At 43.9% G+C, this 25,644-nt stretch overlaps 1 protein-coding gene across 2 annotated transcripts; it reads right to left on the reverse strand.

The window, feature by feature from the left end:
• Nucleotides 1-16,213: 16,213 nt before the first annotated feature.
• LOC119649335 lies at nt 16,214-17,753 on the reverse strand. 2 transcript variants are annotated; one of them, XM_038051441.1, is made up of 4 exons: nt 17,460-17,753; nt 17,283-17,398; nt 17,058-17,216; nt 16,214-16,987 (listed from the first exon to the last, which is right to left on the reverse strand). In XM_038051441.1, the coding sequence occupies exons 1-4, from the start codon at nt 17,673-17,675 to the stop codon at nt 16,246-16,248; spliced, it is 1,233 nt and encodes a 410-aa protein (XP_037907369.1). In that variant the 5' UTR covers nt 17,676-17,753; the 3' UTR covers nt 16,214-16,245. The 2 variants fall into 2 exon arrangements, with proteins under 2 accessions (XP_037907369.1, XP_037907368.1); XM_038051440.1 differs by having other exon boundaries at nt 17,058-17,398.
• Between the last annotated feature and the right edge of the window lie 7,891 nt (nt 17,754-25,644).

Below are 25,644 nucleotides of genomic sequence, written 5' to 3' on the forward strand. Positions count from 1 at the left end.
TGAATCGATAGTGGACTCAACGAGTAAAGCCTTGTCATAGCACTTTGCAATCGCTTAGCGCCTAAAAAGAACCCCCGCCAGAAGGACCCGCCCGTGTACTAGTGGACACCTGGAGTTGCCAATTTGCGAAGAAGCTGCCCCAAACTTCAGCGTAAGGCGCAGATGAGCTAACCCATAAATCTCCAAAATACAAAACCGTGAAGAAGGAACCCCGCCACGGAATTAGTAGACCAAAATCGTACTGCTGGCAGGAGGTTTTGGACGTTATTGACAGGAATCCATTGAGCCTTGAATATAAGTTGGTCATCGAAAGACTCGGAGCTCCTGTTCAACGGAAGCACGGTTTACACTACCAACGGCGAGAAACGTACTTCAGACTGCTTATTTTTCACGGTAAGTGTCTGAAAGAAAAATGTTATCCAGGAGGAGCAAGAAAGCGCCGCATGGCTGAAGTTCATATTCAGACCTAAGCCGGACTTGCTACTTAGCATAGTCAATGAATGTTGGCAGCAGATCTTATGCTTTTCCACTTAAAAGCTGCGAGGCTGGTGCTATCATAATAAACGCAGGCGGAGGTGATTCCGATGGATATGGAGGCGACGGAGCATAGGTGATGTAAAGAGAATAATGAACCAACGGTTTGTAAAGGGAGGGACTCGCATTCTCAGCGGGTAGCAGCATAAGCGGACAAATTATGGAATAGCATTATGGCTTCAACACCTGTCAGAGACATGCGACGTTGGCTCAGGCGGAGGAATAATGAGGGTGACCCAGCAACTCCATGAACACGGGTATTTTCGGTCTTACCTGCATAAAATTAGGAAGTCAAGGTCGCCCGATACTAGATTCTGCAACGGATTGATTGAGAATGCCTACCGCATCTTCTCCATCTCACTTCTTTCCTTCCCGGAGGCAGCCAGGTCCTTTCGCACATCTTCATTGATGCCATGCTGCAGAATAAGGATACGTGAAGCCGGGTGCCAGGTTGCACTCAAGACATTCTTAAGATGAAAAAGGTGAAGATAGACACTTATTTTTCAGTATTTAAGGATGGGTTTGTATATAATTCAGATTGCAAACCCGTTCGTTAAAAAGCTATACATCAAAGTACATTTTTGGATAAAGAATTTAGATAAGGTAGAGACCAGATAGCCTTGATTACATAAAGTGAGTCCCAAGAAAGTAGCATTGCAGCCCCTTCATAATCAACAATTTCAAATATGTAAACCAAATCCTGGCCAACAAAAATACTCCTAAAAAAGAGCAAGCAAGAGCGCCAACTACAAATCAATTTCAGATTTCCATTCAATAAATTAGAGGAATTCCATTCAATTTTGATTCTGATAATCAGACAAAACCGCAAACTATAAAATAGTCGTAATTTCGAAATTCCTGTCACATAATTCGCCCGCTTTATGCCTCATGTAAGCTTCATCAGTGAATAATCCTCAACTCAACATTAAAATAGTCAATTTATTATAAATTAGAATTCCCACCGAAATCCAAACACAATCCGCTTTTCTACCCATGTATTATCGCATCCAGCATGCCCGCAATCGGGCACCACCAAGTACCCTTAATTCCACCCAACCCTCCACCCCAGCCATCACAACTTCAACTAACCATGGCACGTACCGCAACACGTTTGTGAATATATTTCAAATATTTTGCGTTGAATTAAGCGGTCAAATGTGGTTTGGGATTAAAGTCTTGCGTGCACCCAAGCAAGTCGGCAAGCCAGGACCATATCGTCAGAAATCTACGAAGGACGAAGGTTTTTAAGAACTCAACTAGCTGAAAAATGATTTGCACCCAGTGATGTGCAGTAGCTACTTTCTATCTCTATCTCTAGTCCCGGTTGCATGGATGCAAATAAAAGATACATAGAAGGATGAAGATGGGTAAGGCTCGTGGAAAAAAGGACCTCGTGCAGAATAAAACGGGGGAGAGAATACTCCAAGGATGAAAAGCTGCAAATGATAGATGAAGTCCTTTTAGTGTTTATGTTAATCTGAAAATATGTATAACGTTCTTGCACTTGATTTAAAACGAATACGCGAGAAAGTCAAGCATCTCAATCATACGTTGGATAAGGACACGCAAGTGCTAGAGCTGGAAGAGCTCCTTTCAAACGAGGTGAAGGTTTCAAATACTCGAGCGATGCAGGTGAATGGAAAATTGTTTGAATAGTTCGGGGCCGTATAATGGGATATTCAAGGACTCTGTAAATAGTAAGTTATATTGCGCTTTTTCCTTTCATTCATCTGTGGAATGTAATGAGGACTCTTTTTCTTTCTGTCATAGAGACTGGTTTCACAAGGATTTACGAAGCCATATGTCAACCAACAGTCATGGTCAAACAGGTTGTTGCTTTTATCTCAGAGGAATAGTTTCGTATTTGCTTGAAGTCTTCCCTAACTAGTTTCAAGGATTCATTTTTCACAAGCCCTTAATCCAATTTACCTGAAACGTCCGCGTATGCATCCTAATCTTAAGATATTTCAACTCTCAATATGAGATCGTAAATTATTAATGCCGTTCTGAAAGAAGATGCATTCTAGGGGTATGTCCTTTCGACGTTCATGCAATCGCCAACCCCGAGATACATAGATAACATTTAAGTCGGTCGACAGCTTGGGGAAGCCTAGAAAACGATTCTTCAATATTTGCATACCTCGGATAATATTTCGCATTCCCCATTATCGTCACGTAAAGGCCCTTTGTTTCTATTGATTCATCGTTCTGCCCGTGATTGTTGCTGTTGTTGTTATTGTCTACGTAAGCCCTCCATCATACGGAGCTCGCCTGAATAAAGCCGCATATTGCAATGACATGGGACAGACAAACAGAAGACACAGCAACAACCACTCTTATGAGTACTAAGTGTCATAGTTGCGAACGTTCTAAACGGAAAATATATACGTGAATAACGACGGAATCTGGAATATCCTTGCGAAAACATCCAGCACTAAAGAAGGAACTAGGACTACAACCAGATCCCCTATAAACTATCCATATAAGGACAATGTCGACAGTGCCAGCGTAAAGGAAATACTATCCCTGGGAAATGGAAATGCTTGCATGTCAGCTGCATGAATCCTTAAGTATGTCGTTCTCGTCTCCTGTACCTGTGTAGATACCCTACAGGATGGATTGTGTTATCCTGTAACAGTGCAAGCAGTGGCAGCGGCAGCAGCTCGCAGTTAGTGTGACCTATTTCTAAAGGGGTTTCATTGAAATATTTATCTTTTTCCCGGCAACAAGAGATACAGGATATGTAGAAATGGGGTAAATGATTTTTAAAGTTGTCACCGGTTTTGTTAGTTTTTCCCCCTCTTATTGGCACGTTTATCTGCAGATTACGTCCCAATCAAAAAGTTTACGTGGAGCGTGAAGTGGTACGATCGGCGGAAAGGTATTGAGAAGCGCCAGACTTTTTTTATTTACGAACGATAGATTCATTGAAAATATGACAATTTGCAAGGCTTTTGTTATGCTCCTATCCGTTGTTGGACATTCCGGTTGTTTCCGTCGGTATGAGATTGGGTACTGAAGGTAGTGCTCAAACTTCGCTATTTGTTTGGCATATTGTTCGTTACAATTCCTTGTATTTGTAAAACGAACAGAAAACATTTTTTTCTGAGTTAGAAAAAATATTTTGACTTTTTAAATTCGAGCTCATTTGTGTAAAAACCTGGACAACATATCCTATGGGTCCCATGTACCTCAGCCTCACTCTCAATCAAAGATATTTTATCTTTTGATAGACTTAAACCGGATAGCCACAAAAAAGTAACAAAGGTTCTACATCGGCTGAACAACTTTGGCTATAGATATTTTAAAAGATACTTGAACCTGTGGCGCGGCAGGATCTGCAGCATTCGAAATTTATTTCGGATGTTGCGGATGCGGACGGGTAGATGGCGCTGAACGCGGAAACTCTCCACTCACTCGTTTTCAGAACGCACCGGGGGAGTGGAGAACCAGCGGTAAAAAAATGCCGTTGGTTGGGACAGTAAGGACCGCATGGAAATAAGTCGGTCTCTTCTGTATCCAACCGCGGCGCGGAACACTTCGGCTCGATCAAAAAAATAAGAAAACGGGTTATAATTTATTTTAAATTAATTTAAAAGAACCAAGACACAGTGAAGATCAGTTAAAGTGGTGACCCCGACGTGATGCAGACGCGGTGAGTTTATACTGAAACGCGGTGAAATTTACACCGACACGGCAGGCCGTACCCACAAATGCACGCACGAACCGAGAAAAACGACGACCGTACGAACGTTTATAGATACATGATGTTGAGGTTTCTTTTGTCTGGTCCAGTGTGCATACCTAGAAAAGTTGCCAGCTGATGTTAACGGTAGGCATTGCGAAAGAAGGTTAAACCCCTTGGGAGTGAGGACGTGGGCATTGGTACACCATCAGGAATAGCGATATCTAGAGAAATCATATGCGAGGAAGCGAAAAACGCTGTTTACACAGGTGAGACCAACACTGGACGTAGTGGCCGCTTTTCAGCATATAAAAGGAAGAACGATATCCAGGAAAACCGGTGACAGATGTGGGAGGGATGAATTTGACGGTTTCTGCAAACCTTTCAACACGAAAGTGTTGTAAACGGAATTGGACTTAAGCCTTACCAGCGAAAAAGTAGAAGCTACTATACTATCTTTTGATCCTCTCCACTCCAAAGCACTTGGCATGGATGGCATATATGCATTCAGCGATGCTTAAGAAGACTATCGAGCAACTATGTCCGAATGGCTTAGCGGTTAGATCACTAAGCTGTTGTACGGAAGGTCACCGTTCAAATCTCACTGATGGCAGTGGGGTTTCTATCGCGACTTGACGTCGAATACAGGTCGACTCAGCTATAAATGAGTACCTGTGCCAAATCAGGGTAATAACCACCGGCGAGCGCAATGCGGACCACATTGCTTCCTACAGGGTGCTGTAATCCAGTAGTGTACCTCTACGGTCTTGAATGAAATGCTCTAACACACGTCAAGGCCCAGATCCAATTGAATTGTCGCGCTAATGATCATTATTATTATTATCGATCGACTTCTCAGAAATATCTTGGCATCATGTCTTGTTCTCTGTCTCTTGGCAGAAGGTTAAAGTAACCTTCATACTTCAAACTTCAGACAGGCCACCTTAACATCATTCTCGCTGAAATGTCGAGAGAGGCTTGCTGAGCGGCACTCATTAAATAAAAATCAATATGCCAACAAGCGTGGGGAGTCATGTGAGTGTGCTCTTCTCGTTTAAAGTTAGAGGACACAACTCTGACTACCCCTCGGACACCACCTTGTCGTACTGCCGTTTACTACTACACTAAGGGTGTCCAAAAACACATGAAGATGGAAACAAAGGAATGTAACTCTCCAATTGGTAAGAAGTCACAGACTTCGAATCGACCCGCGACTGTGAAAAATCAGGTCATAGCCGAGACACGGATTTTGAAGGTCTCACCAGATTCATGTTCCTCCGTAAAGAAATCTGTGGAAGACAAGTTCTCCACTTCAGTCGAAAACCTACACCCGGTGTCTACGATGCAGTCAGCCAGAAAGGATAGTACAGCAACTGCCTTAATGGAGGAACTGGAAACCTGACTACGACCGACCCGTCAGTAACACTGTTGCCTAACTATACCAAAAAACGTGGGAGGAAGGCTCAACAGAAGGAAACTTCCGCTGCAAAGGAGAAAGGACAACAAACTTGCCTGTCAGAACCATCTCCTCAGCCTCTACCAGGAAAAGAGGAAGAAAGAGCAACTGGTGATGTGGACGCAACTGGTCTTATTCCGGTACAGATCCATGCAGCCCCGACACCATGAACCTGGGAGGGCTCCTAGCCAACAACAACGGAAGGCACTGACAACCATGCTGAGACAATTCTGTCCCCAGGACCTTGTTGTGGTCAGCTTACAATGCCAAGTTAATGGTAAGAGGGAAAACGTCATAGTTGCTTCTACTTATTTACCCTATGATACCTCCTATGTGTCCTCCGCCGGCGCGAGAACTGAGGGATCTGGTAGTGTTTGCAGAATCAAATGGCCTTGAACTCTTATGAAATGCAAACGCTCAGCATATTTGTTGGGGCAGTAGCAAATGCAATCCTAGAGGAGAGAAGCTGTTTGATTTTGTCACTTCAGCTGATCTGATGATCGCGGACGTGGGGTGCGCGAAGAAGTAAAGTAACTGACCTAACAATCTGTTCTAGTTGATTGAAGTGTGGCGCGGCAGGATTCGCAGCATTCAAACTGTATTTCGAATGTTGCGAATGCGGACAAATAGATGGCACGGAACTCTCCACTCTCTGTCTCTTCTGTCTCAACCACCAAGAAGGATAGGTGTTAGCTATTGCGGTGCTGCGCCTCATAATTTCTTTTTACATTATTAAGTGCGGTTATTAGATAAAAGTGATTTTTACGATTGTTTATAATACTTTGCCTACTTAGTGATAGCTTTTAATCAATCATTTTACCTAATATAAGTATTACTATCAATTCGATTATAACAATTGACTTTTGCTCTATCATCAAGCACAGCAATATCATCCAATCTAGTCAGAATGGACAATGCCACTTATCACGAAAAGAATTGCAGTTGGATGAAGTTCACGAATTGACGGCGGGACTTGTTGGACTTAGATTGCCACGTCGTTTCACTTTAATTTGGCTCGTGATACTCCACGCCTTTATACGTGGCTCAGATAACAGCTCTATTCTAGCGAACTAGCATATGTGTAATTAAACATTAAAGAAGACTGGCAAGTGCTAGATGAAGTCTCACTCTCAGATCACCATTACTATTTAGTCTAACTATTTCAGGCAAACAGTCTGTAATGCAAAGACAGAATGCTAGGAAAACGGATTGGACAAAGTTCAATGGCGATAGAAGATCAATTGGAAACTCTGAATCGAGCGCTTTGAAGAAACTTGTCCTATTTCCGGAAGCAAACGTAGTAAAACGGTTCGGTGGAACCAGGAACTGCTAAGACTCAGGAAATCAACCAGACGACTTCTACATCGGGCTTGCCAAAGCAAAAAGGAAGAAGACCGGTTAAACTTCCGGAACTCAAAGAGTGAATATAATAGGCTCGTAAACCATTCAAAACAAGACTCTTGTAGAGCATACTATGAGGAACTGAAAAATGAAATGAAGACTTCCAGGCTGTGCAGGGTTCTAATAACAATGAGTCGGCCAAATTGGACTCTATTAGAAAACCGGATGGTACTTTCATGAACTCCAGAGTTGAGTCCATACAGATTCCCTTGTAAGTACACCACCTAGGAGAGCAGGTCTCAGAAGTCAAATGAATACTTCGGTTTTTTCCAGCGCAAGACTGAAATCGTCGCATCAATATGCCAAATCTACTTTGCGTCCGGCGATAAGTGCCGCAACGTTGTCTGCCTAACCGACCAGGCGCAACTTTTCTGGCATATCGTAGGAAGCGCTCTAGAGATCCGGCACTAGGATGGATCCCTGTACTACTCCCAACGTGATTTCCGAGCCTTTCGAGCACTTTCCCGACCGTGTCAAGTTTACACAGTGGCCGGTATGCAGATGGCAGCTGCGGGTCTCCTTTTCTCTGGCTGATCAGCGCAAGTTTGGCCATCTTCCAGCGACAAGGAAAAATGCCCTCCTTCAAGCAAGCGTTGGACGACCTAAGCAAGAAGGCTAGCCGTTGGCAGAACACAAGTTTGTAGACTTCCGCCGGGATATCATCAGGACCTGGCGCCTTTTTATTTTTCATGGTGAGAACCGCTTCTTCGACTCTGCCTGTTTTAAGAGCTTCGACGAACTTCCCAATGTTCACCCGCGCGACATTCCGCTGGCAGGGTGAGCGCCAGGTTGGTGCACGCCGGCAAGTAACGTCAACCATTTCGAACGCGATGTACTGGTGGCCACTTGCCGAGAAGTCTTCCAGGACTAGCCACCCGATCATCGATGGTACCAGAGATTCCGACGCAGAAGTCATACCAGGAATCCGAAGTTGAACGTCGTCCCCAGCCCAGATGGTAACGGGACCCGATAAGTCGATATGCCATCAAGCCGGGTCCCTGTTTCGGTAATGCTCGCTGATTAGCTTACTTTTGCTTACGTGTCACTTTTACATCTGCTCAGAGAAAAAAAGAACCGCGGGGTCCCATATTCAAATCATAGTCATCATCACGCTCAAGTGGAACAAAGCCACCAAGTTTGACGGTCTCTCCATAGAACTGTTCGCTGTATCTCTTCCAGTTTCCACAGAATTGCTCCAAAATAACGCGGTAATCTTTTAAAGGACATCTCAGAAGCCTGATCGAGGGAAAATTTGTTCAATAGTTCCCGAAATATTGCAAATTAATATTTAACTAAAAACGAAAAGTACTTCCATTGGTTCACACAAATGAAGACCACACCTACCAAGAGCTGATTTATTTTTCCGTATTCAAAATCAGAAGTTTGTGATTCTGGATAGAATGCAATACCTTTAAAGATACTGCAAATGAGTTTGAAGGCAGTTGGTATGGCTGACTGCAGTCGTCAGAAAATGTACAACACTTCATTTATCAGAGCATCTAAAAAAGAATAAACTTCATCCAGAACTCCGTCCAACTACTCGTTATATTTTACACATTTCCCGAAACACTGTAACTTTATAGTTTTGAAACTTTATGCTTCCTCCTTTATCAAATTCACATAAGTAGTGAAATCATATTCGATTTCATGCTGACTTCAATACTTACAACGAGCAAAACTGAGAATATTCTTCAACTTGCCTGCAAACATCTTCCATCCGACCAAGGGCTGAAGCTGTGGAAGCGAACGATGCCTTTGTCCATACATCAAATCAGATAACAAGTTCCATTTCCTAGAGACATCGAAATGGTATTTCACTATATGTTCTAATATCACTGCATGTCCGTATGAGCAAGGGCAAATGGTGGTTGATATCATTGTGCTTGCACAAATGTGGTTCGCTGCTAAGCCCCAGACAGCACTACAGCCGGACATGCTTGATTCCTTCTCGGTCAAGTTGATCATGTCGTGATGAAGGCCAGGAGTTTAGGTCTTGCTCGCTTCCCTCATGAAATACTCCACTATATGAGCAATGGCCATCACAGCACTACATACAAGATGAGATGAAGTTTCTCACGTCAACTTTATGTCCTTGCAATCAATTAACTCGATGTACTAAGGGTTCTTGAGAAAAGCGTAATCAATGCAATTGAACAATGTATTCTATGATGTCCTGGACAATATATGACCAGCTTTGATTTCATCCAATAATAGCGGGCACAAACTTTGTTACTGAAGGTCAGAATCATGTCCTTGCAACTTTCCATGCTATAATATGTAATGAAGTTTGCTTCCTTAGAAGTGTTGATGAAATTTCCTCAAGCGTACTATTAAAGTAAGCCTCAGGTTATCTGTATTTTACTGTTGGTAATTTTATTTTAAATAATGACAGTGAATTCTTAACAGATTGAAGCAACGACTGGGATTTTATCCACTAAAACCCCACCTGTATCTCTGGACCAACGTGAGGTATTACTTAAGGGAAAGGTTTGTGGTGTACACGCAATATCCGAGCCTGATCCAGCTCCCGCAGCTACTCTTGGATCCCGGCTATGGTTGCGTTTGAAACCTCTACGATCGATTAGCCGAGTGAAGTAACCAAGGACGCGCAGCACTGCCATCGTCTCCCGAACATCGACCCTAGAAAGGGTTCCACAAAACATTTACTGTCTCTGTAATAGACCAATCTTTCGAACAGGAACAGGGGCAGCTAATCATATATCGCCCCCTCCAATATCTTCCCCATAATGTCTAAAAGACGAACAGGACAATTTGAAGAGGGTTCGAGTGGATTTGAGAGGCTCGATAGCAAGACCAAATTCTACCTCTTTCACTGAATGGGTCACTCCTCCCAAAAAATGAACTCAAATTGTATTTATGAACAACCTGGTCCTGGTCTAGGCAACCAAATTAAGAGTTTTTTCGGTTTTTCATTTCAATCACGAAATCTTGTTAGCAAGTTTTTAAGACATGCATCCCACTTATAACCGTGGAACTCTGCTTCATCTGCCAATTTTGACACTAACACTAACCCCATCCCTAGAGGTTGCGAAAACTTTATGGTCGAGGGGAGGGGGCTTCCCTCTTCAAACACAATGAAAAAAAGGAGGAATGGCCGCCACTATTCTTCGCCCATTTTAAAAAAAGCCAAAAATCGGAAACTCTGCACTTCAAGTATGAAAGGTTGTGTTTTATTGTAATAATATTCAGGTGCACGATGGTTTTATATCTACATAGCTCGTTGAACGTACCCGATATACAATTCCCTGTGGTACTGACATTTTATCTAAAAAGGACTAACAATTTGACGCAAAAGAGACAACTTTGACCTACTGTAACTTTATTAATAATGTTAGCCTCAAAGCCTATATTAATGCAAAATATTACGGGTCTATGATAAACTTAAGGGGAGGGGAGAGGGGTACAACCATTTCTGAGAAAAGTGTATGTGACAGACATACAGACAGACATCCAGACAATAAACCGAATAAGGTTTTGTTTTCAGTCAATTTTGAGTCGAAGTGGTTTCCAGCCTAGGATCCATGCACATTTATACACTAATAGAGAAGAAGTGGAGAAGAGGACCAAAAGGGAATTTCCAAATGTGAGCAGCCTCAAGGTGGGAGTTACGTCTGTCAGATCCAAAGGACAAAATTGGCTACTATCACTGTCCCTCAGAAGACAGCAAGCTAGCTTCTCCATTGCGGGAAAATAAAGATCGGATGGATATAGGATGGATATGGATATGGGATGAAGCGGGATAAAGCGAAGAGCAATTCTAACCCGCTGTTTTAAGTACTGAGCATACGGACATATAACAGGGGTTCGCAAGGAGCAGGACAGAAGAACTTTGTGTTGCAAGTGTGGTGAACCCGAGCACAAAGCGAAGACTTGTAAATCGGCAAAATGTTGTCCTTTGCAAGGACTGCAGTCTGCAGAAAGAAGACGTGACTCATGTTCCCGGTTCTGAGCGCTGCCAGGTCTTCAAAGAAAAGTTACAGAAAACGAAAAGTCAAGTTCATGATCCACATCCTACAAGCAAACATACCTGGGAGTGTAACTTCTCATGACCTATTGGGATAGATGGTACAATAAAGAAAAGCTGACTTGTTGCTTCTCAGCTCACCATCGTGGTACGCACTGCCGCTATCTGGATGAAAGATATGCTTAACTTGCGACTGCGGACTCATGGTCGAGAAGACGGCTTCGTTTGGGTTCGTTGTGCGCAAGTGACGTTTTTAGCAGTTACCTTACACCGAACGAATCTACACAAGCTTTTCGGAGTAGGCTCGCCGCATTGGAGAACGAGATTCAAAACACGAAAAGGACAATTCTAATCGAAGGAAACTTTAACGGCAAAGCCTTCTCGAGGCACACTTTTTTTTAGATGGCCGCCAGGAGAGGACTTATTGCCCTAAATACCAATAAAATTCCGACATTCCGACGCCTTGGTTGCGAGGGCACTATCCTTGACGTGACCTTTTGTAGGGAGTCCTCAGTACCAGCGGTCCAAAGAAGGAATATACTGGAATGTTTGACGGCAGTGGTCATCAGAACATTTCCTTCGAAGTGACAAACGGCGCTTCCCAATGTTCTGCCGTTCAGCAAACTTCTACCGCGTTGAGCATCGGGAAAATCGTCGTTGCCAATTTTTTCGAATCTCTCTCAAAAGGGGTAAATCGACGACAAGGCTCAGGGGCAACCAATAGAACTGCTACTGAATCGCTAGTTTATTCAAAAATGAGCCTTACCACCGCCACTTGTGATGTATCGGCTCTCAAAAGGAAATTGCGTTGCAGGTACTGGCGGACGGCTGATATTGCAAGCCTATGAAGGAGCTGTCTCAGACTTCGGCGGATTGCTTAGCGCGCAAGAGACGAAGAAAAGGTAACGCCTAGATTCGCAGAATATAAGAGTGGGAAAAAGGAACTCCGCCACAAAATCAACAGGCAGAAGGTACGCTGCCGGCATAACCTAATTAATGACGAAATGAGAGAGCCATGGAGCCTCGTCAGCCTGTTCTATGAAAGCAGTGAAGATGGAAAAGCACGCGCAGGCCCTTTTTTCTGTCCAAACTGACCCCGTCGATGCAGGAATGAGTACTAAGGAATGGCCACTCTTCGCTGCAAAGGACCTAGGGGACACAGCGGGAATACTACTTGAGAAGTCCAACAAGCCACCACTGACCCACTCAATGCGTACTACGGGAGACTACTCAACAACACAATATGGTTTTAGAGCGGGACGATCCACAATTGAATGCATTGAGTAGGTAGTCCACGCGGTAAAACTGGCTGAGTCATACAGTCGCCACTTTCGGCGAGTGGTGCTCACTAGGACCCTAGACATAAGAAACGCCTTCAATTCTCAGACTGCAGGCCACCTATTGCGGTTGTTGGAGGACTATTTAAAGGCCTTGCTCTACGAGACCGAGGAAGGACAACGCCATAATGAAGGAGACATCAGAGACGACTTAAGGATCTATCCTTCGTCCGAAGTTTTAGAACGCTTTATACGATAGTCTTCTATGACTCGTATCTGACCGGATACGTGGATGATGTTGTGGCACTGGTTACCGCACGCACGGTTAAGCAGGCTCAGCGCACACTGAGTATGGTGATATGGCGAGTAAGCAGATTGATGGCTAAACATGTATTCTCCCTAGCTCTGGAAAAAACCGAAGTCGTTGTGCTGACCAAGGGGAAGGTTCCCCAAATCCTCCCTATTCATGGTCTTGTCGAATCCGGCCGTGAAATACCTCGGTATCATGATAAACACGAAGTTGAGCTTCCTCGAGCAGATTCGCTCCATTTAGCCGGTAGTCTGTCCGGCACTGCATGCGTCTATGCATTTCACCCCACTACCCAAAAAAATGGTTCTCCTTCTTGGAGAATCTCAACGGAAGTAGTTAGGTCGCGATGCTACCAAAAAGAAGCATTTCTTTCGGGTGAGCCAAATATTTAAAGTGGAAAAGGATCAAGGGTCGGCAGGAGCGGAAGCCACGAAACCGGGTCCTAAAAAATGCTAGACATATACCGATGAGCAAAAATTGGTGTCCAAAAAAAACTAAGTAACTAAACTAGCTTCCGAAGATGGTGCCCTTCCTGCAGGCATTTCCTATAAGCAATGAAAAATGTTCAATAAGCAGGAGGTATTAAGACTGCTTTGGCTAAAATGGGAGAGAATAGAAAGGCGACCTACTTCTCCAGCTCAAAGGGGTTACAGAACAGCCAATATTGAAAATGCAAAGTCGAGTTGAGAATATTTTGGGAGAAGAGAAAACGGTGGAGTAGAAAAATTTAGGTGTAGTCATTACCAAAGGCGACCTTCAGCTGATGTTTCAGTCCGATTCACAGGAGCTGAAGGACTCTGCTATAAATGCATTAAAATGGCATAAGGAAAGTATATTTTCCAAGAGCTTCTAAAAATCTCAAAAGAGGGATTAGCCGCATCTAAGTAAATAAAAAGAAAGAACCGAGCAACTGACTGCCAATTGTCAGCAGCAATTTAAATATTTGATCTACTAAGTAAGGCAGTAAAATAGCAAACCACAGAGGACAAATGCTCCTAGATGCATTGATGCCACTCAACGTTCAGCTTGCAAACACAGATAGTTATTCCCATAGCTTTTACAAGGGAAAAACAGGTAAATTTTAAACCTCACTTGTGTTAACTACACCCTAGAAACAGTAGGACGACACCAATGCATTTTGCATTGATGGATGGACAAAACTTCCTAATGACTGCTATCTGAAGGAATTACTTCAATACACACGGGACCATCGCCTCTTACCGCCTTTTACCACCTTAGTGATCTGACAAAAGAGATAAGATACATCGCAGAAAATAAAGTGGGCGTACCGGCTGACCCCAGAGGTCAAGCTCCAGTTGCTACACAGCCATGGTAAAATAAATGATCACCTCACATAGTTTATCAATTGGTACGGCAGTTACAAGAGTTGCTTTTATCATATCCCTCGTGCCAATAGTCCTGCTTATTTACCTGCTTGCAATTTATGCGTCGGATAACAAAACACTGCTCTCAGTGCTCTCAGTCGGACAAAGTTTGAAATGCATGGAGAGTTTCTCTTTTTCCCTATTCGATTTTACTCCCATGGAAAACCTGCCAGATACTTTTATTACAAGGAAGAAACGAATTTAAAGCGGAATGTCTCTCACAAGAAATAAGAACTTTCACTTGTGAATCCAGGAGCGCAACCTCTTGATACGTTGCCTCTCACGCCCATCATCCTGCTCTCGAGTGCGATGTTCAGATATCCCGACTCCACTCTCGTGCCGCTCGCAAGCCTACCAAATTCAACTTTGGTAAGGCGAACTTCGAAGGTCTGAACTCAGCCCTGGCATCAACCAACTGGGTCACCCTCCTCTCTCCATTTACGTGTGACCAAGCACTCAACACTTTCTATACCATTTTATCTGATCTTCTTCCTTGTTACGTTCCCTCCTCTCCTAGGTGCTTACGCTCTTACCCCGTCTGATTCACCACTGAAATTCACAAAAAACTACGTCAAAAACAGACTGTGAGAAAGAAGTTCCTGTCTTTTAGAAACGTTGCTGACTCAGTTTTTTTCAAATCCCTTCGATGCTCGGTCGAATCCTTAATACGTAAGTCCAGAAACGAATATTTGTCCAGCGTGGAAGACTCACTAAAGCGCGGAAACCTGAAACCTTTCTGGTCCCACAATCGCAACTCCCGCTGCCCTGCCCAGTTATCCCCTCCGTCCATTAAATTCTCTGGCTTCTCAGCTAACTCCCCCCAACTATCTTGTGATTTACTCTGGAGCTACTTTTCGTCAGTCTATGTTCCCCCTCCTTCCTCCGAATCCCTGTCGATAGTGGATGTAGCCTGCCCCGCGTCGCCTACCATTCCCCTTCTTATCCCTATCCTTGTCGAAAACAATCGACAATCCACGGCAAGAAATGCATACCATTTACACTGACTTCGCGAAAGCCTTCGACACTGTAAATCATAAGATACTTCTATCCAAACTCTCGTCCCTAAACGTTCCCTTACCACTTGTTTAATGGCTTGCCTCTTACCTTTCCAACTGATCCCGTCGCGTCTCTTTTGACGGCTATACTTCGCGCTCCTTCTCCCCCTCTTCTGGCATCCCACAGGGGTCTATTCTGAGTCCTCTGTTATTTTTATTTTTTATTAACGACCTACCTCCCCTCCTTACTTGTCCCTGTTTGCTCCATGCAGACGACCTTAAGCTGTTTTCCGCTATATCGTCGCCTATGGACTGTGTTTCCCTTCAGTCTAACCTGAACACTCTGGTTCGTTGGTGCTCGACTAATGGTTTAGCGCTAAACGTCCGAAAGTGTCACTCTATGTGCTACTCCCTAAAATCCTCACCCACTTCTTTCTCTTACTCTCTTAACGGACATTCCTTATCCTACTTAAATTCCACTCAAGACCTCGGAGTCAACAATAAGCTACGCTTTGACACCCATTGCCTCGATGTCATCAATCGAGCAGCAAAATTGTCAGGCTTCATACTTCGCCTCCTCTGTTTTGACTCCATTCAACCCTCCTTAGCTCTCTTCAATTCCCTCGTGAGGAATACCCTCGAGTATTGCTCCGTGATCTGGTCCCTCTCCCGTAACTGTGGTTGTGGTGCCCTTGAAAATGTGCAACGTAAATTCACCCGTTCCCTCTTCTTTAAGAAAAGCTTCCCTCGTGTGGATTACCTCTCCCGCCTCCGCTTTCTGAACCTTCCCTTCCTACAACAGCGTAGATCCTATCTGGATCTATGCACATTCTTTAAACTTTCCTCGTGTCTGATGGACTGCTCCGCCGCGGACGAGATCACCTGCCGTCCTGCGTCTTATAACACACGCAGAGCTCGAAGTCTACTTTCATTCCCCGATTCCCAGGCTTTGCCGAAATTATAATGCAAAACAGCTTGGTCCTTTTAACTTCCCTACTTTAAGTAGTTTTAAACGTAGGGTAAGTTTTTTGCTTTCTCCTCCTCCTGAGGTAAATTAAATAAATAAATAAATTATTCTATTACGATTTCTGAAAAAAAAATCAGCCATGAACCATTGCCAATACTTAGTCTCTCAGGATATCTAAAAAAAATGTTTTTACTACTTTATTCATAAAAAATCTTGCTTTTCCATTTCAATCTTACTTTACACTATAGAATTACCACTTTACACTTTCAAATTGATACAACAAATCATCCGACATTGTCAAACCTAAACCGGCAACTATTCCTGAGAATTTAGATGCTTGTTGAATTACTCTGAGGCTAAGCGCGATCTCCTCGGGGCTATCGTCCCCTTGTCTTCGAATAGCGAAAAATGTAGACATTTTCCCGAATCCACTAATAAGACCTTCGCATACCAGCAGTAAAATTGCTTCCCACAGAGCAATTCCAGATGCTGCCCTACTTAGTAAAATAGCAAAACCGAACATTTCCACTAAACTCAAAATCCACATTTGGGTGGTCCAAACAAAATGGCCAATGAGTGCACCAAGGAAACATCCAATTTTGCTGATGGTATTGTACAGACGGAATTCGACAGTTTTTGATAGATGCATCTGCAGAACATCTAAATGCTTGCATATTCCTTGGGACGAATACACTTCGAAGACTTGCAGAATAATGTAGGGACTCAGAAGCCTCCAGTTGTCTCTAAATTTTGGCAAACTGCGAGCGTTTGTGAAAATAAGCGCTTGAACTTTCTGCCAAGATAACTCCTCCTGTCGTGCCTGTTCTCTTCCTTTTAGTAGAATCACGAAAATTACGATTTGTATTACTGGCAGGACAACAAGTGGTAATAAACGTTTGCCAAATGATAAGTGCTCGGCTGTCAAGGTGTAAAGTAATGGCGCCATTATATCGCTGAAATGAGAGCCCAGCAAATAAGCCATTAGGAGACGTCTAAAAACAGAGAAGTGAGGAAATATTAGTTCGCTGCGAAATTTCAAAATAGGTCAAAAATACTGCTCACTTATTAAATAAAGCCAAATGGCGAATCAATGCCGAAGCTGATAAGGAAACACTGAAAGACACTACCGAGATCCCAAGCAATCGAAGAGCGTTGCTGCGCCCGAAGCCCATAAAGTAGTATCCCCCTAGGTTGAGGAGCAAGCAGGTCAGCAGTGACTTCCTTAAAATAAGAAGAAAAAATGTTTCTTCATGACCACATCCTAGCAGATAGAGCAATCCTACTAACATTGTGGACTCCCCAAATAGGCGTTCAGTATACTCTTCAACGACGGCAAATAAATTTTCTGCAAGAAGTATAACTCCAATCGAAACTGCAATCTCCTTGCCACGATTTCGACGGGTCTATTTAAAAAAGAATTTGGAGATCAACCAGAATATTCCAAAATTATAAAGTCCACCTTACAATCGTTGCTAGCCCATTTTCAGCATCATAATTGGACACAAGCATGAGATTTCTTTGATAATTCCAGCTAAATCCCATGAGTCCATATACAATTGTGAGGAAAGTGGAATCTGAAGGGGGAGCTGAGTAAGGATGGTAGCTGTACACTTCGGTTATAGCTAGTGGAATATCAGCCTGTGTTATGGATGATGGCTCTGGTTTTTCGACCTCTTCCATTGAAGATAATTTTACACAAAACTATGAAATTTTGATGGATTTTAAAAGACACTGTCAAAATTTTTGTGATTGTCACAAAAGACTCATGGAATGGGGAATTTAAAAAACACAATAGCCAACGTGTTTAAATAAGATCCAATGTTCAAAACGCTTCAGCGTAACGTGATGACCTGACTTGTTTCAGGCGTCTTAGGGGTTCTGTTCCCATAGCTGCGTATATCTGCGTCCTAGGTAGTAGCCTTGAGGAAGCCCCTCGGTGAAGAGCGGACCGATACACGTCAGGAAACACAGGCAGTCGCCGGAGCCGTCGACAGCCCTTTGCCGACTTGGATGGGGTCATGTGAACCTAGCTCTCCCAAGGTGGCAGTTATGTCCTGTATCAAAAGCCAGCCCGTTCGAGATAATGTGCATTCAGCCGATGTCAGGGAGTTCCGGGATAAGTTAAGCGTAGGTCAAACATGATGAAACAAAAAAAAACGACAAAATATCAGGGAAAAAAGAAGAGCTGACTGAATTGGGCGCAGCACGAAAATGCGTTTCTCACCGCAGCGACCAGCGAATGAGGGAGCGAAGACTAAAATACCCAATAGGACAGCGGGACGACCAAATAAAGATGAAGCCTTGCAACTCCAATACCCTGTAGTTTCCCTGTTCCGGAAAAGAATCGCTAATCTTGAGCAAGTGGACTTGGACACAAATCGAGTGGAAGTGCAGTCGTCTGTCCTAGCTAGAGTCGAAAAAAAAAGGCTCATTAGGAAAGGCGCGACAGTGGTGAAGCGCATGCGGACAGCAACGTTCCTCCAGAAGAACGTTAACAAAGGCGTCAAAAATGGGCTTATAGAACAAGCGAAACTACTGCACCGCATCTCTTTCTACAGGCGAATGTGGAGAGCAGTGGAAGACGCGCGGAAAACAGAAACGGCCACACTTCCCGCTGAGAGATTTGCGGAAGTCCTTAATTAAATCCGCTACAGGATGAAACCCAAAGACTATGGAGCAGAATTGTATTCCAACGAAGAGTGGCGGAGTCCTCGTCGAACTAAGCTCGAAGACGACTAGCAAGAGAAGGATCTCTCGAGCCTATGTACTCTCTAAAAACCCTAGATCTTGATTGCCTCACACAAAAAGTCGAAGTGAAGGAGGCGACAAAGCGTGAATGTCCGGAGATAGCAAACGCCCGGACAGTTTACACTGTGAACGCTCGAGGCCAAAAACTCTCTATGGTGGAAACCCCCGAGCAATATGCGAGGAAACTCCTTAGCAGCGGGAAAATCAAAATTGGATGGATAGTATCCATAGTACGAATGCGGACAGACCCCACCAAGTGCTACAGATGTCTGGACGATGGACACACGTCAGCAACTTGCAAGAAACCCGACAGGAGGACAGGATGCCGCAGATACGGTTAGGAAGTTCACCAAGCGATGATCTGCAATGAAATGGAAAAATTCGTTCTCGGGAAGGATTGTGGCGCATGTTGTGAACGCGTTGCACACGGGTTTGCGGTGGTGTCCAATCTTTGGGCCGGAACTAGCAAGGGCTAGGATGGAACTAGCATGATCCGCATTCAACAAATTAACATGCACCGAAGTTCAACCGCTCACGAATTGCAAGCGCAATTCGCTGCGGATATCAACGCTGATCTAGTGCTAATCAGCGAGCAATGCCAGAACAGGGACTCGGTTTCATGGAATCTCGACTTATCCGATACCGCTGCGGGTTCGGGACAGCGTTCGCCTTCGTGTTCGTGACGAAGGTTGATGGAATGGCTTTACATGGATTCGGCATTTAGGGTTAACCTTTTTTAGCGTTTACCTGACGCCAAATGAGACGATGCCGGACTTTCAGCGCCAGCTTGATCTTCTCGATGACGCAGTTTCGAACGGCAGAAATTGCAGGCCTTCGGAAGGAGTGTCATCTCTACTGATTGGCACAACATTTACATACTCGCAAGGAGGCATACCCCATAAAGGCAGAGTATAGTTCAGCAAAAAGGAGACTCCGCAGGGCGATCAATAACACTCGCGGCCGGCAAAACCGAATCAACAAGACCCGTGGGGACTTGGCTATAAACTTGTCATCCGGAAAATCGGGGCTCTGTCTAAATCCTGCATACTACGCACCGACCGACGTAGACTGTTCCCCAGACATCCCATATGAGTTGATGTCAACAGTGCGGAAAACGTCGACGGTTGCCTAATTTTGACAATTAGAGAGCTCGAAGAAGTAGTTCTCATCATTGAAAATAAGAACCACCCAACCCTGACGCTATCCCGGCGGAAATTTACAAGCTGATATTCCGCCAACAGCCAGATTTGCTGCTAAAGGCATTGAACGCTTGCCCGAAGGAGAGGGGGAGAGATAATTTTTCCTTGTCGCTGGAAGGAGGTGCATTAATCAGCAAAGAAAAAGGAGATCCGGAGCGGCCGTCTGGCATTTCGGGTTCAGATCAGAAAGATCAACGGTGGATGCTGTTAAAGAAGTGGTGGATACGTTGACATACAAAATACTTTCAATTCCTTAGGATGGACAGATATGCTAGGCACATTAGAAAATTCATTCCACGTGCCAACCTGTCTCTTGCAGATATTAAAGGATTACTAGCTCCTTGCTCTATGAGACGCTAGAGGGCCAAAGAAGCATGGAGATCACGTCGAGAATAGCATAGAGATCCATCCTAGGGCCGGACATGGTCAACGCTCCCTGTGAAGACATGCCAGAAGAGTCCCGCCTGGTCGGTTACGCAGACGACATTACGGCAGTGTTGAACAGGTGCAAAGTAGACTTGACATACTGATGCGACGGGTAAGCAGATGAATGACTGTTCATGGTTTCAGCCTTGGGCTGGACAACCGAACTAGTCATCTTGACCAGAAAGAGAACCCCGACCCTGCGTCCAATATCGATATTCGAGTTGAGAGTCAAAGCCAGTCTATTTAATGCTTGACACGAAAATGAGCCCCTTCGATCAAATCAAAGCAGCAGCGGACAGGGCTCTACCTGGAGTCTCGGCCTTGAGTCGACTAATGGCGAATATTGTGGACCCCGTATCTACCAGGAGGCTTCTTCTTATGGGAGCAACGCGGCCCGTTCTGCTCTGTGCCGCGGAGATATGGGCTGATGCCTTGATGCTCAAGTGCCGTGATGGTGATCGCGAGAGTGATCGCCGTTGCCCTCCTTGCTGAGTACGGTAAAACTATCGGACGGTTGAAGATTTAAGAGGGCAGGCTGCATGTGAAGAACATCAACGCACACTTACCGAGAGGCAACTCTCTTGACAAAATTAGCCAAGAGGCGGATAGACTGCGCGTCATCGACAATTTAGATCCATGGCTGAATCGAACGCATGGCGAGATTGATTACTTCCTTACCCAACTTCCAAGTAGGCATAGAGGTTTTCAGTTCACGATCTTGTAATTGTGTGTTCTGCAATGGAGTGCCGGACGACGACGAACACACCTTTTTCTGTTGTGAAAGGTGGGATGACTTTCGTCAGCAGCCTTATGCAGACACAAGGGAGCTCTCTCCAGACAACAGAAATGCTGAGGGACGCTGGCAGATGAGGGGATGGGGGAGGAAGCGTATGGCAAGGGCTTTCCTGAACTGACAAATCTCTTCCTCCCCTCTCCTTCCGTTGGTAAATGGAATTCCCTGACCTGAATGCTCCCAAAACCAGGAGAATGGGAGGACTAGCGCCAAGTAATGTGTACTTCTCTGATGACAAGGAGGTACTTAGTTGGTAGTCCGACAGCATACTACTGCGTGAGTCCAACACCTGATGACAAGGTTACAAATCCAATTTAATCCGGCTTGTATTCATCGAATAACTGACTATTCCGATTGTGCCTACCTCTACCATCCAAAACAACAAAACCATTTCATCGCTAACTATATCCTAGATCTTTTCCTTCTCTTAATTTAAAAAAAGCGAGCAGTGTTACCTACGAGCAACGTATATCTGGCCCATTCCTACAAGCACACCATTCATAGGGGGACTTCCTCGCACTTCCCAGCACCTTGCTGATAAAAATGAATAAAACCTTGAGAAAGTAAACATAAACTCATAGATGGATGATGTGAGTTTAGATTCAGATTCCCCATATATTCAATTTGATACCATTCTTAAGCACGTTATAAGGACCCAGTTCTTAACAGAAAAGCTGGAGCGTTCTGTCAGCATTGCTGACGCACGGTTCTAGTAAGCAACATTTTCCGAAACTAAAAGCTCATACATTAGTTAGGATCTGGCAACAGGTTTTAGGGGAAAGTAACTCCTTCGGATAAGCTACGACCCTCGGATTCTACCGAGACGATCTAAACTCCCCATCTCGATCAGCAGCAATAGATAGCTCGGCCGAAAAACTACACATCCTTATTTACACCAAAGAATATTGAAACCGAAGGAAGCACTTTGCATGGAGACAGTATTATTGCAAAGGATCAAACTTTGGTTCAAGGCGATAGGGCACGACTAACCTTGCAGACGGGTGCTGAGCTGCCACCATTCTGTGTGGACTGACATTGGAATTCTAACTTGATATCTAAACACGACCGCCTGGATAGTGTTAACCAGTGAATAGCTAAAGAGTAAAACAGGGCCTACATCCGGCAGTTTTTCTGACTATAGCTGTTCCTAAAGTGGATATAAAGTGTGGATGTAGATACCCAATGATATTTTTGGGGGAATTTTTAGTGATAATAGACGAGAATCCAAAGGATCCATTTTGGTCAATTTTCACCAATATCATGATGAGACCCCCTAGTATAGAGGCTTACTACCGCCGTAAGTATAATAGGAAAAACTCGTCTTGGAATGAAAATCATACGAGCCCACTTTCAAATCGCATAGTTGATCTAATTTAGGTATAATTTCTCTATTCTGGGCTCACGAAACAATTCCGGGCCCGGAGGAGGAATATATAGGGGACCCGTATCACTATATCATTGGCGTTTGTGCTCCGGAAATGAATTACAACACCACATAGAATCCGCTCTAAAAATCAAGTGGAAGTGAATACTGAAGCCATCCACAACAGAGCCGTCCGTAAACCTATAAGGGGAAATGGACGCCGCAATAACCCTAACTTGAAGATGAAGCATCGACAGATGATCTTTACAATAACCCCAAGAACCTTATCATTGATACGTCCAAAAACATTTTTGGTCCCAGTCCCAAAATGTAAGCTACATACCGGGCATACGCAGAGGCCTGTCACAAACTTCGTCAAACTGAAAAGCGACTTCACAAGCAAAAAAAGAAGCAGGACGGACCCAACAGGTCTGTGGACTCGACAGGAAGCAACGGCACCTGACGCGGAAGTTTTACCAACAAGTCAGCAGGATGAAGCCTTATACACCGCGATGTTCATCATACCACGCAGTCTCCATTATCTCGCAGATCACTACATGTTCAAGAAAACTTGAGCATCGCTACTGAGTCCCGCTACAAGAGTTCAAGAATACCTGTTTTCCATATACCATCCCAACCACACTTGTCAGTGCATCACCAGATTCATAAGCCACGTTACGCGTCTTTGAGCGGTCATGCTGTCACGTCTCCCCTCCCTCGCTGCCATTATGGGACAATTTCAAGACCTGCAAAAGCAAGACTACATCCAACCATCACCCAATGAATAGACCAGGCAGCTCCACCTCGTCTGGAAGACAGATGCCACATGGCGGTTCACCGCCGACTACAGGTGTTTAAACATGGGATTCAAATCCCACACGACATCGGGCAAATTCTTCTTGGCAATATCATCCCCACAGAACATTTTAAACCTTCAGCAAAGTTCTTGTCATCGATAAGTTTCAGAGGACAGGGACGCCTATCGAATCCCGGTCGACGTTTATGACCATGATGCTGATCTATGGACCTCGTCAAACAAATTTTTCACCTGCCAAGGATAAGAAGGCCTGTCTAGTGGACACAGAAGGTGCATTCCAAAAACCTCGTCCATGAAACCAAAGGTTACACTACCCCAGGAACAGACTAAAAATCCCAACCCTTTGATATGTAGAGTGTATCTTAAACACTGGAAAAGTCAGCGTAGGCAGATTTACCGATCTATTGCGCAATTTATGGCGGCTTCCAAGGGGTAAGGGCTGGTGGCGAATTTGGAATACCATACATTCAAAAAAGCATTGAGTCAGACGTTGAACTATGGTCTAAATGAGACCCATGTATGCAGGCTCCTATTGCTGCAACAGCTGAGATAGCGTATTGACAACATCTCAACAAAAATGGGCTAATTAATCTTAGCCTTCTATCTAAATACATTCTTCAATGACTTTCCAACCCAGAGCTAATAGCATATACTACTTTGCAGAACTACCAGCTTATTGTGCTCTTTCAACGTCTTGTATCGTTACGCTACTTGTTCACATCGTTATCCTCTGTAGTTGTAACTATCAGCAAAAGATATTTTCTATCATCCCCAATAACCCAACCTTTCTGCAGAATGTAGACAGATCAATATCCATTTGAAACCCAAGGGTGCACCGGAACAACAAAAGGTGAACGAAATATGGCCAATCGGCAAAATGAGCGATGACGTTCACAGAAATTTGCTTTAATCAATTACACCTGGTTCGACTTTAGTCCAGATTTATTTCTTGTTAAATTGCACAGGAAGCCCCAGTCAATAAATACCATAGTCCTTGTGGCGTTGTCTGTCTGTAACTAGAGAAGTCGACCATTGTTCCCAGTTGCATATCCTGTACTCGTCCTGGTTTCGATGTTCTTTGCAGTGAGAAATGGCTGCACCCAGAAATCATCTACTTTTGCTGGAGTCCCTGCTCTTGAAAAGTCCTTTTGGCTCTGTGGTATTAATTAATTTCACCTCTACCACTTTGGTTTTCGCTTTGCTTCAGTGCAAGCAAACAAACAACTGAGCCCTCACAAACGGTTAAAATTTATGAAATCTCGTCCTAGTCCTGATCGTCCTCTTCATCCTGGCCAACCAACTTCTAGTAAAATCCACAGGAACGTCTTTTGTGAAGTGAGTAAAAGGGGCTGATACTACCACAAACAAATTGTGTACTCACTAGAGTTTGGTCAATGTTAAGCAGGTGTTCCTAACATTGATGGAATGAAAGCGTCCTGCTCGGTGGCAGGAGCATGGGAATAGCAAGGAAATTCACGGACGTAAGTAATGTATGGCGTTGCTCAAATAAAGATAAACAAAGAGAAAACCTGCACATGGATTCAGTAACAAAAGGGAGAGAACTTTCTGTATCGAATTCATATCGCTTCGAAGTCCTTAGCTTTGACTAACTTTCCTTTCTAGTCGCCTAGCCCACCGCCTTAACAACCAGGTGATTAAATTGTCTGGTCCAAAATAGCACCACAGGTTGGATTTTTTACTACCCAACTCTTTATAACCACCACGCTTCGCGGCAGGAAATACTTGTCCGTCCTCAGCATTCTTTTCGCCGCGACATGGGAGCGGAACCAACTATAGGGAAAACTTAATGAATTTTCTTTTAGTCTACATTAAAAAAAAAGTGGAGAAATTCCAAGTGGCACGTCAGGCGATAGTAATCCCTCAATGAAAAGCACAAGATTACAAAGGATTATGGAATATTAGCAAATGTTTGCGGTTCATGGCGGTAAAAGCCTGAGAGAGTCCTGGCATTATGGTCGACGCGGTGAACAATATCATGATTCTGCTTATTACTTAATTAGCAAAAGGGACGAGCAGACGAAATTAATCTTTCCCAGGAAAATATTTTTAAAATTTAGGTAGAGTTAAAGAACTTAAACGTGGAAAAATCGATATTGAGATATTGGATTTCTGAAGCCTTAAATCCTTAAATTTTGACTTAGGGGAAAGTACAAATGTTTTTCCAACAATTTCCAGTTTAATAGTTTTCCGCTGTATATATTCATCTTACGCAATGAAATCAATACTTAAATAAAAACAAATGGTCCTTTTTCCGAATAAATTAAGGCAATGTAAAAAACGTT

Source organism: Hermetia illucens, chromosome 2 (assembly GCF_905115235.1).
Source record: "Hermetia illucens chromosome 2, iHerIll2.2.curated.20191125, whole genome shotgun sequence".
In the NCBI taxonomy this organism is placed as follows: Eukaryota; Metazoa; Arthropoda; class Insecta; order Diptera; family Stratiomyidae; genus Hermetia; species Hermetia illucens.

Bases quoted from the DNA above. Each gene is read 5' to 3' on its own strand.
- LOC119649335 (XM_038051440.1), bottom strand. From the start codon at position 17,675: ATGGAAGAGGTCGAAAAACCAGAGCCATCATCCATAACACAGGCTGAT. The intron at 17,399-17,459 runs GTAAGGTGGACT...TTTTTTAAATAG, and splicing joins AAAATGGGCTAGCAACGATT to ACCCGTCGAAATCGTGGCAA. The intron at 16,988-17,057 runs GTGAGCAGTATT...CTCTGTTTTTAG, and splicing joins CATTTGGCTTTATTTAATAA to ACGTCTCCTAATGGCTTATT.